General features: G+C 40.8%; 1 protein-coding gene across 8 annotated transcripts in view; it reads left to right on the top strand.

Annotated features, from left to right (window-relative positions):
* Window positions 1-12,409, top strand: part of unm_hu7910 (un-named hu7910) — a 214,777-nt gene that overhangs the window by 116,040 nt on the left and 86,328 nt on the right. For 5 of the 8 annotated variants that reach the window (XM_063064199.1, XM_063064133.1, XM_063064190.1 and 2 more), the window contains 5 exons: window positions 9,373-9,414; window positions 9,655-9,696; window positions 10,361-10,402; window positions 10,530-10,571; window positions 10,903-10,947. In XM_063064199.1, the coding sequence (XP_062920269.1) occupies window positions 9,373-9,414; window positions 9,655-9,696; window positions 10,361-10,402; window positions 10,530-10,571; window positions 10,903-10,947 (213 nt within the window). The remainder of the gene's footprint in view (window positions 1-9,372; window positions 9,415-9,654; window positions 9,697-10,360; window positions 10,403-10,529; window positions 10,572-10,902; window positions 10,948-12,409) is intronic. The other 3 variants (XM_063064141.1, XM_063064182.1, XM_063064162.1) reach the window with 3 other exon arrangements.

The raw sequence follows: 12,409 nt of genomic DNA, 5'->3' as shown, positions 1-12,409 counted from the left end.
TTGTTGCAAAGTTTGCAGACAATATGAAGATAGGTGGAGGGACAGGTGGTTTTGAGGAAATAGTAAGACTACAGAAGGACAGACAAATTAGGAGAATGGGCACAGAAGTGGCAGATGGAATATAGTGTCGGGAAGTGTATGGTCATGCTGTTTGGTAGAAGTAAATGAAAGGGTTGACTATTTTCTAAATGGAAGAAAATACAAAAAAACTAAGGTGCAAAGGGACTTGGAAGATCTCGTGCAGCATTCCCTAAAGGTTAATTTGCAGGTTGAGTCTGTGGGTGAGGAAGGCAAATGGGATATTACCATTCATTTCAAGAGGACTAGAATATAAAAGCAAGGATGTAATGTTGAGAGTTTATGAAGTATTAGTGAGGCCTTAGTTGCAGTTTTGGGCCCATTCTCATAGAAAATATGTACAGAAACTAGAGAGGGTGCTAAGGAGGTTCATGAAAATGATTTCAGGATTAAAATTCTTTTCATATGAAGAGCACTTGATGACTCCGGGCCTATATTCACTGGAATTTAGAAGAATGAGGGGTGACCTAATTGAAACCTATTGAATGGCAAAAGGCCTTGATAGAGTGGATGTGGAGATGATGTTTCCTATGGTAAGAGTGTCTGAGACCAGAGGACACAGCTTCAAAATAGAGGGGTGTCCTTTTATAATGGAGGTGAGGAGCAATTTCTTTAGCTAGACAGTGGTAAAGCTGTGGAACTGGTTGCCACAGGCAGCTGTGGAGACCAAGTCTTTATGTATATTTAAGGCAGAAATTGATAGATTCTTGATTGGTCAGGGCATGAAGGGAGACGGGGAGAAGGCAAGAGATTGGGCTGTGAGGAAAAATGGATCCGCCATGATGAAATGGTGGAGCAGACTCGATGGGCCAAATGCCCTAGTTCTGCTACTATAATATATGATCTTAGGGCTTTACATTTCTTAACCAAATGAAATTCCTGAACATCCAAAACAGCTCATAGGAAGTTTACATTCAGAATTTTTATAAATCCTCTTCAAATCTTACATTTGAAATTGTTTGTATGTGTTTTTCAACTGAAGCTAAAGTAATTTAGAAAAGATCGAGAAGTGTTTGGCCTTCACCAGGGAATAGAAAACTGCTTACAGCATGTATAGGTGTGTTCCATTTGGGGAAGAGGAATGCACCAAACCTTGGGGTGTTACTGTGAGCAACAGTATTATGAAATCTTCAAAAATAATTTGTGACATTGAAACTAAACACTCAATGTAAAAGAAAAGCCCAGTGGAAATTTTCTGTTGAAAGCAAGATGCAGCATCTCAGTAGAAATGACCAGTTACCACAGTGATGACAAGTATAGATTGTCCAAAGTGTAATATAACCTGGCCCCTGGCATTGCTGAATACAAATTACTCTTTACAGTGAATTAAACCTTAACTTCCAGTAGTAGACAGCTGTCATTCAGTCTTGTGTGATGTAATTGCCAAGAAAATTAGTGATACTTCTTCGTCAAATGATTGATCCTTGTGAGGAATTATTGATATTGTGGAATATGTTGGATCCTAATTGAGGGAGAGGTTCCACCTGGTAGGCTATCATGGAGAGTTAGATTGCATGGCACTTAAGGAGAGCTGGCCATTTGGATTCACGATTGACTTGCTGGTAGGAAGCAGAGATTGATGGTAGGAGGTTGTTTTGCTGAATGGTTGGCATGGACCAATGGGCTGAAGGGCTGTGTCCATGTTGTATGACTCTATGTAATAGATACTTAGATAGATAGATAACTAGACACTTTTTTGATCTTAGAAACATAGAAACATAGAAAACAGGTGCAGGAGTAGGCCATTCAACCCTTCGAGCCTGCCCACCATTCAGTGCGATCATGGCTGATCATCCAACTCAGAACCCTGTACCTGCCTTCTCTCCATACCCCCGATCCCTTTAGCCACAAGGGCCATATCTAACTCCCTCTTAAATATAGCCAATGTACTGGCCTCAACTGTTTCCTGTGGCAGAGAATTTCACAGATTCACCACTCTCTGAAGAAGGTTTTCCTCATCTCGGTCCTAAAAGGCTTCCCCTTTATCCTCAAACTGTGACCCCCTCGTTCTGGACTTCCCCAACATTGGGAACAATCTTCCTGCATTTAGCCTGTCCAATCCCTTTAGAATTTTATACGTTTCAATCAGATCCCCCCTCAGTCTTCTAAATTCCAGACAGTACAAGCCTAGTCGATCCAGTCTTTCATCATATGAAAGTCCTGCCTTCCCAGGAATCAATCTGGTGAACCTCCTTTGTACTCTCTCTATGGCAAGAATGTCTTTCCTCAGATTAGGGGACCAAAACTGCACACAATACTCCAGGTGTGGTCTCACCAATGCCTTGTACAACTGCAGTAGTACCTCCCTGCTCCTGTACTCGAATCCTCTTGCTATGAATGCCAGCATACCATTCACCTTTTTCACCGCCTGCTGTACCTGGATACCCATTTTCAATGACTGCTGTACAATGACACCCAGGTCTCGTTGCACCTCCCCTTTTCCTAATCGGCCACCATTCAGATAATAATCTGTTTTCCTGTTCTTGCCACCAAAGTGGATAACCTCACATTTATCCACATTAAATTGCATCTGCCATGAATTTGCCCACTCAGCTAACCTATCCAAGTCACCCTGCATCCTCTTAGCATCCTCATCACAGCTAACACTGCCGCCCAACTTCATGTCATCCTCAAACTTGGAGATGCTGCATTTAATTCCCTCATCTAAGTGATTAATATATATTGTAAACAACTGGGGTCCCAGCACTGAGCCTTGCGGTACCCCACTAGTCACTGCCTGCCATTCTGAAAAGGTCCCGTTTATTCCCACTCCGCTTCCTGTCTGCCAACTAATTCTCTATCCACATCAATACCTTACCCCCAATACCGTGTGCTTTAAGTTTGCACACTAATCTCCTGTGTGGGACCTTGTCAAAAGCCTTTTGAAAATCCAAATGTACCACATCCACTGGTTCTCCCCTATCCACTCTACTAGTTACATCCTCAAAAAATTCTATGAGATTCGTCAGACATGATTTTCCTTTCACAAATCCATGCTGACTTTATCCGATGATTTCACCGCTTTCCAAATGTGCTGTTATCACATCCTTGATAACTGACTCCAGCAGTTTCCCGACCACCGATGTTAGGCTAACCAGTCTATAATTCCCCTGTTTCTGTCTCCCTCCTTTTTTAAAAAGTGGGGTTACATTAGCCACCCTCTAATCCTCAGGAACTAATCCTAAAGGAAATTACAGTGTCACAATAGCATTACAAGTGCACAGATATAAATATTAGAAGAGAAGTAGAAAGAATAAAAAAAGTTACCACAAACAGTCTAACAGGAGGGGTCATCGCTTTCCCAGCTATAGGTTGACTCATTATAGAGCCTAATGGCTGAGGGTGAAAATGAGTTCATATAGTGCTCTTTAGAGCAGCACAGTTGTCTTAGTCCATTACTAAAAGTGCTCCTCTGTTCAACCAAACTGGCATGCAGGGGGTGAGACACATTGTTCAGGATTGCCAGGATTTTCCATAGTCTCCTTTTCTCTACCACAGTCTCCAGTGTGTCCAGTTTGACTCCTGTAACGGAGCCAGCCTTTCTAATCAGTTTATTGAACCTGTTGGCATCACCCATGTTGATGCAATTGCTCCAGCACCCCACCGCATAGAGGATTGTACTGGCGACAACAGACTGGTAGAACATGTGAAGGAGAGGCCTGTATACTCCAAAGGACCTCAGTCTCCTCAGGAAGTAAAGACGACTCTGGCCCTTCTTGTATACAGCCTCTGTGTTGGGGTTCCCCCAAGTCTGTCATCCACGTGCACCCCCAGGTACTTGTAGGTTCTCACCATCAAGAGTAACAGGGAGCAGTGCAGGCTTAGTCTTCCTAAAGTCCCTCACCGTTTCTGTTGTCTTACTGATGTTGAGCTGCAGATGATTCAGTTTGCACCATTTGATAGTCCTCCACCAGGGCCCTGTATTCATCCTCCCATCCTCCCTTTATACACCCAACTATTGCCGAGTCATTAGAGAACTTCTGCAGATGACATGACTTAGTGTTGTATCTAAAGTCTGAGGTATACAGGGTAAACAGGAAGGGAGTCAATGCAGTCCCTTGTGGGACCCCAGTGCTGCTTATAACCATAGAGAAACGCCGTTATTTCTGTTATCTTATTTGCATATTGTCTTGGTTTAATCCCTGTTGTACTAAAGCCAAGGAGAATCACCTAATCAGTAGCTCTGACCTTTCTTAAGTCACATGCTAAAGAAAACTGATCCTTGCTGTCTGCCTGTACTTTTCTCTCCATCTATTTTCCTTTGTCCAGTTTCTCTCTGCTCTGGATAAATTTCTTCCCAAGTTGGATTGTCTTGCCACATCCAATGCAAGTTACTTGCTGTTTCACTTGGGACAATGTCCCTGGACAACTGAAATGGAAGAGGTAATCTGGCATGTGTGCATGCCTTGTAATTGTAGGAGAAGGTGCTATGAGAATGCAAGTGTACTGTTGGAATTGGAAGAAAGGCCCTCGTTATATGCTGAAAGGGCCTCATTCTCAATGAGAAGATGAGGAATGAGAGCAGGCCTATAGTAAGTGAATTGAGACCTTGTCAACAATGCCCCACAGGTGACACGTTGTCTTGCCTGGAAGGACTGTTTGGGGCCCTGAATAGGAGTGAGGGAGGAGGTGTAAGGGCAGGTGTGTCACTTGTTCCGCTTGCAAGGATAAGTAGCAGGAGGGCGATCAGTGGGAAGGGACGAATGGACAAGGGAGTCGCGTAGGGGCGATCTCTGTGGAAAGCAGAAAGTGGAGGAGGAGGGAAAGTGTGCTTGATGGTGGGATCCAGTTGGAGATGCTGGAAGTTACGGAGAATCATTTGCTAGACATAGAGGCTAGCGCAGTGGTAGGTGAGGACGAGGGAACCCTATCACTGAGGGTGGGGTGGTGGGAGGATGGGGTGAGGGCAGACGTGCACAAAACGGAAGAGATGCAGGTGACGGCAACATTGATGGTGGAAGAAGGAAAGCCCCTTTCGTTGAAGAAGGGGGACATCTCATTAGTTCTCATTAGATAGGGCAACACTGGCAGGGTCTGCAAGACATTACTCCCTACAAAGCGAAACCCAATATCATGAACGGCAACGATGCTTCTCTACCAGGTGAACTCATTGCCTTCTATGCATGCTTTGAAAGGGAGAACATAGCTACAGTTGTGAAGATCCTTGCTGCACCTGATGACCCTGTGATCTCCGTCTCAGAGTCTGATGTTAGACTGTCTTTAAACAAAGTGAACCCTCGCAAGGCGGAAGTTCCCGATGGAGTACCTGGTACAGCTCTGAAAACCTGTGCCAACCAACTAGAGGGAGTATTCAAGGACATTTTCAACCTCTCTCTGCTACGGGCGGAAGTTAGGTAGATAGATAGATATACTTTATTAATCCTGAGGGAAATTTGGTTTCATTACAGCTGCACCAACCAAGAATAGAGCGTAAATATAGCAATATAAAAACACAAACAATCAAACAACAAAATGCAAGCTATGCCAGATGGAAAATACATCCAGGACCAGTCTATTGGCTCAGGGTGTCTGACCCTCCACGGGAGGAGCTGAACATTCGATGGCCACAGGCAGGAACGACCTCCCGTGCTGCCCAGTGTTGTATCACGGTGGAATGTGGCCGAAGTCCAACAGTAAAAAGTTCAATATCTGGTCTACAAACACGTTCCTCGGTTGTAATATGATCCAGATTGCACCATCCGTTGTTAACCAGATCAGTAAGCACCCAACTCCTTTACGCTTATCACTCTCAGTGCACTTCCGGTCAGTCGGAACGGTATTACCCACCGAACTCCTCTTCTGCATAAGTCTCTGTTGTCTCGACCCGGTCCTCTTTCCTCGACTTTGTGATCTCCCTCTGCATCCTCTGTGTGTTTTCCTCCGGATTTCAGCAGGGATGTCCGCCGCTCTGCTCGCTAAACCGGCCGGCATTAGCTGGTCCCTGGAATACACAATGCGACCTTGCTTCTGTCCCGTGTGTCGGGATGTATCTATTTCCAGCGCTTTAAAAAACCCAAATAAAACTCTCTCTACCAGCATGTTAGAGAGGGTGCAGCTTCGATGTGTTACCGTGAGAAAAAAAATACAAAAAATAACCTAAGTTAAAAAGTAAGAATCCAATTGGAACGGCTGTATCAGGCTGCATGCACGACTGGCACATGCGCACTTTAAGTTCCCACTTGCTTCAAAAAGGCAACAATTATACCAGTGCCCAAGAAGAATAGTGTGGGCTGCCTTAATGATTGTCGCCTGGTAGCACACACATCTACAGTGATGAAATGCTTTGAGGGGATGGTCATGACTAGACTGAACTCCTGCCTCAGCAAGGACAGAGACCCGTTGCAGTTTGCCTATCGCCACGATAGGTCAACGGCAGACGCAATCTCAATGGCTCTGCACGTGGCTTTAGACCACCTGAACAACGCAAACTCCCACATCAGGATGCTGTTCATCGACTATAGCTCAGCATTTAATACCATCATTCCCACAATCCTGATTGAGAAGTTGCAGAACCTGGGCCTCTGTACCTCCCTCTGCATTTGGATCTTCGACTTCCTAACCAGAAGACCACAGTCTCTGCGGATTGGTGATAACATATCCTCCTCACTGACAATCAACACTGGTGCACCTCAAGAGTGTGTGCTTAGCCCACTACTTTACTGTCCATATATACATGACTGTGTGGCTAGGCATAGCTCAAGTACCGTCTATAAATTTGCTGATGATACAACCATTGTTGGTAGAATCTCAGGTGGTGATGAGAGGGCATACAGGAGTGAGATATGTCAACTAGTGGAGTGGTGCCACAGCAACAAGCTGGCACTCAACGTCAACAAAATGAAAGAGCTGATTGTAGACTTCAGGAAGGGTAAGATGAAGAAACACATTCTCATAGAGGGATCAGAAGTGGAAAGAGTGAACAGTTTGAAGTTCCTGGATGTCAAGATCTCTGGGGATCCCACTTGGTCCCAACACATCGATGTAGTCATAAAGAAGACAAGACAGCGGCTATACTTGATTAGGAGTTTGAAGCGATTTGGCATTTCAACAAATACACTCTAAAACTTCTATAGTTGTACCATGGAGAGCATCCTGACAGGCTGCATCACTGTCTGGTATGGAGGGGCTACTGCACAGGACCGGAAGAAGCTGCAGAAGGTGGTAAATTTAATCAGCTCCATCTTGGGCACTAGCCTACAAAGTCCCCAGGACATCTTTAGGGAGCGGTGTCTCAGAAAGGCAGCGTCCAGTATTAAGGATCTCCAGCACCCCGGGCATGCCCTTTTCTCACTGTTACCATCAGGTAGGAGGTACAGAAGCCTGATGGCACACACTCAGTGATTCAGGAACAGCTTCTTCTCCTCTGCCATCTGATTTCTAAATGGACATTGAACCCATGAACACCAGTTCACTACTTTTTCATTTCTGTTATTTTGCACTACTTATTTTAACTTAACTATTTAAAAACTCAGTTTTTCTCTATATTTAGTTATGTATTTCATTGTGCTGCTGCCGTATAGTTAACAAATTTCAGAAAATATGCTGGTGATATTAAATCTGTTTCTTAAAACCTCAACACTTTAATCCCATTGTGTTTCTACTGCTCTAATCATTCATTTAATCTCATTCTCCTACACCCTTCATTTTTTTTCTTTTAATGATTTTTCAAATATCTATATACTTTTAGATTTTACATCCTTCAACATATCTGGCACAGCATCCATTGTCCTAACTTTTCAAAATGTTTCTTCTTTTCCTAATAATTTTAAATACATTCTATCTGTTCATGAAGTCTAAGCAGCCAAAGCAATGACTTTATCACTTATGACCACCTTTTTCAAATGTCTATTTTTCCTCCTATTTGTACAAAATAAAATAATGTGTTTTATCATGAGTAAAATAAAGTATTATGAATTGAAATTCGAAAAAGAATAACAGGGCTATTAAGTGGATAGCTTAGTGATACTTGATGCATGGTGTTTGGAAATTATCACGTGCCATTACAGAATGATGTGCCTGCCTCGAGTTATACTATGAGAATTATTGGGAGGTACTGCCTTGATGGCATGATTAACATTGACACCCTGTGCAACAATCTAGAAGAAATCTGTGTGTCCAGATTTAGCAGGTCTCATCAGGATGGTAGCTCTGGTCTTGTATGTCAACCAGGTTTCACCCTCCCAATATGTACTCATGTAATAGGTAGGTAACTCAAATAACAGTAACTGTAGCTGTGATTTATTTCTTCTTACCCTTTTCAACCATTGTAGCCTTTGATGTATATCAAGCTGTCTTCTGTCAATAGCCCTCTATGAACCACTGAGTACAGCATGTTTATGATTACTTTGTTAACTATTTAACTAATATTTGCCAAAGTATATTGATTAATGATTCTTCTTCCAAACCTGGCCTTTACTTTTGGGACTCTAATCTTAAGAATCTCAGGCTCCTCACCTTAATAATGCACATAATTCTGCAATGTTGCAGGAAGTGGAGGCAGTTCTGTATATGCTTGACAGATTTTAAGCGTGCTTCCGACATGTCTCTAAACTGCTCCCTTGGTGCTGTGTTGTCTTGTTTTTTGCCCTATATACTGTTTATGCTGAAATTTCTGTACATAAATGATAGATGTGTTAATATTTTTTTTTCGAATTGACTATGTTTATATGTTTGCATCTTGAGATAGTTATAGTTGAAACTTGTTGCATCTAAAGATGTCTTGTAATATCCAAGTCTACAAACCAAAGGCTAGAAAATGGGATTAATTTAATTAATTTTTTTTGACAAAATGCACAAAATCAAAGCCCAAAAATATAAATTGGTAATGTTGGATTAGGGTCTAAATTATAATTTTTCTTATAGCTTAACTTTCTTATGTTTGCTTATATGTTTGTATGATCATATGTTGGTAAGTTTTCAGTAAAGTGTTCTCTAGTTGGTTCTATATTTCTGTCACAAACTATCCTTAACCTCATCTGTCCAGCTTGAGCAGTATAAAGAGGGAATGCAAGGTACCCTTTGTACTCTTCTTTGCCCTTGCCTTCTTTACTTCTCACTGGCTGTTTTCTGCTGCTAATTACTGTCACTTCTTTTTTACAAACATCTAATAAAATGGCTGTAAACACACGGTTTGTGCCTCGTACTTGACTTCTGAAGAATCTTCTGATAATATTATCTCCAGATCCAACAGAATGGTACTATTTGGAAATATTCCATGTGGAGAGTATTATATGGAGGAGGGAAAGAGAGAAAATTAAAATAAAAATTTCATTTTAATTAATTTGTTTGTTGCAGATAATGACCCAGAGCCTGAAGATAAAATGGATGAATTTCATGGTTAGTATCTTATTATCCCAAAGTTTTGAAGTTGTAAATATGCCTTGTAGGCTGTAAGTATATCTAAACTGTTCTAAACTGCAAACTCTAAACTCTGTAAGCTAACGTAAATTTCTTTGGAAAGTAAAATTTTGGCCATCTTGTGGTTGGATGAAACATTGCAGGTTTAAAAATATATCTGGTTGCTGCAGAAGATTCTAGGACATGGAATTTAACTGGTTTTAAATTGTTTTTTACCAGCTGAAGAGGTGGAGTATGTTCCAGGCACTGACGACATACAAGGTTGGTTTACTTTGATACACATTATACTTAGACTATCAATAGTTGGTAACTTTGAGAAATCAAGTAATTAAGAACCGGTCATAAGCCCTGAATGTTTCTCTCCTTATCCTGAAGCTGTGCCTTTGACACCAGACTCACTAGCCAAGGGAAATATTTTCTTGTAGAAGGCCTGTCAAGACTTTGAGAATTTTGCATATGGCATAGATTTGTAACAGGTCAGATTCAGAAGGACTATACATCTGTAAATCCATCTTTCTGTTATTCAGCAACTTAACTGTGGAGTCATCAGTTCAAATTTGTCAACTTGAATGAAAGCTATCTCCTCCCAACAACCAATATTTGGTCAGCGCGGATCTGACACTGATGTGTTGATTGTAGAATTAAATTCGAATACAAACTAGCTCCAAAACACATTGGACCATGAAACAGAACTTGTTTTTCTCCTCATATTTCTCTAGGAAATTGAAGAAAAGGGAGAAGTCTCTTCCTCTAATTCTAATTACAAATCTGAACAATCTTGTAAAGTGATTCTATGTTGGTATGATATCTTTTCCCTCCATGTTGGGCTGTTGAAATTGTGCTCCAACCTATCATTTAATGACTCTGTGAAAAGATTTGTGCTGTCTGTGCCACCTGTGATCATGTTCTGTTATTTTTCTTTCAGAAGCATTGCCTGTTCAAAAGAGTGATGAAGATTATCTGTCAGGTTTGTATTGAAACTACCTTTTTATTTTTATTTCTAACATTCTAACATGAAACAATCTAACATTATGTGCATAACATTAAAAGGGTGAATATTATTAACAAATTCTCAATTTTATTACTTACAACAGCCAATACGTCTCAGAACTTGGATGTGGAATCTGAAATCCAAGGTTTGTTTGACTTGGCTGCCTTTAGTTTTGCCCTGTCTTCTCATAGCTTCCAGTTTTTCAGAGTTACTTTGCTTGTCTGGGGTGATGTTTGCTTTAAGCTGTTTCACAAAACTTTTCAAAGGGTGTTTTTGAACCTGCGTTAGGGCATAATTTCAAATTTGTTTCCTATGCTGCATCTGTCTCTTGATTATCTTCAGGCTGTTTTCACATGGTGAGTATTAGAATTGGTCTTGTACCTCTCCTACTTGCATTAAAACAAGTTGAGGACATGTTTCTTTTGTGCAATACTTGTCATGGGCATTATAAACTTAATTGTCTTATTGTCTTCCAGATGCTGTACCTCTTCCTGAAGCAGTAGAAGAGTCTGTGGTGAAAGGTAGGCATCATTTTAGATTCTGCAATATTTATAGGTTCTGTTCTACAAACAAACATAACTACATCGTAAAATACCTAGTTCATCTGTCCTGCCCAAATTAATTGGGATACCTTTTCATCTGTCCTGCCCAAATTAATTGGGATACCTTTTACAATATATTGACACTATAGGGAAATTTTTAGGTTAGGTATTTTAAGTGAAGGTTGAAGCATTCAATGTAATGTTTTTGAAATTAATGATGCAGCATTTCATTAAACTAATTACTTAATAGTTGCAAAGTGATGCTGATAAAAATTTTGAATAATTTCATTAATTTTGGGCAGTAGCGGATTTAATGAGCTTTGAGGCTATGATGAGAACTTTTTTATTTTCCTGTCTCAGGATGTTCTCGCTTTAGCAAAGAAATATTGTTAAAGGAACTTGTAAATTTTTGTAATTATTAATAAAAATAAACCTATAACTAGAAAATCTCTACTTTGCATGTTATAAAAGGAAAAATAATAGTCAAAGTAAAAATTTGATCCTTATGCTGAGCTGGGACAAAGCCATGGCTGATTAAGCATAATGTTGAGAAATTAGCTTCAATAGAAAGGAGAGCAGAATATTAGAGTCGGGATTGTTCTACTGATGTCTAGGTTGCTGGCTATTCACTCCTGGACCCTGCTGTCTCCTCCATTAGGAGGCTGCAGTACAGGGCTGGGTCCAGTCCAGGTGGTCAGCTGTGCTCTCAGAAGGGCCTAGACAGTGAAGCCCAGGCCCCAGGGTGACTGACTGTCGAAGTGTTTGCTTTTCTAACAGAGCAGAAATCAGCTGTGCACGTTACAACCTTCTCAGTTCAATGATAAATTCAGCAATTGCAGAACAAAACCTTTAAGTGCCCGTAATCAAAAATTAAAACACAAATGTCAAGCTCATGTGATCTAAAGTGTTAGCTGTTTCTCCATAGACGCTGCTTGACCTGTTCAATACTCCTTGTATCTATACTTGGCAATTTCAGATAATTGGCTTAATCCCAGCAATTTATTTCTTTCCTCTAATAGTAATATCAGATTGTATTCATCATTTTTATTTAAAACTCCCTAAAACTATCTAATACTGTTCACTTGTCTTCACTCTTTCAGGCAGCTTTATCACCATTTGTGCCATTCAGTATTTCCAGCTCCTGATCCTGTCAGAGACTGCTTTTCTTCTTTCCACCCCTTCCCCTTTTCTTCTTTCCATCCCCTCCCCTTTTCATTGCAACTTGTTTCATTTCCAAATTTTACTAATTCTGAATCAAGGTCATTGGTCTAAAGTGCTATTTCTGTTTATCCCTTCAGTGATTCTGCTGGAATGCTGAGTATTTTCAGCATTTTCTCAATAGTTTGCATAATTTTGAAATCTCTTTCCATATCCTTTCTTAAAAGAAAACCCCAGTAGTCTGATTTCATAGCTGAAATTGCTCATTCTGGCAACCATTAGA

The sequence above is a fragment of the Mobula hypostoma genome, chromosome 1 (genome assembly GCF_963921235.1).
Source record: "Mobula hypostoma chromosome 1, sMobHyp1.1, whole genome shotgun sequence".
In the NCBI taxonomy this organism is placed as follows: domain Eukaryota; kingdom Metazoa; phylum Chordata; class Chondrichthyes; order Myliobatiformes; family Myliobatidae; genus Mobula; species Mobula hypostoma.
The sequence above is the reverse complement of the archived record's forward strand: the minus strand, read 5'-3'. Positions and strand labels throughout refer to the sequence as shown.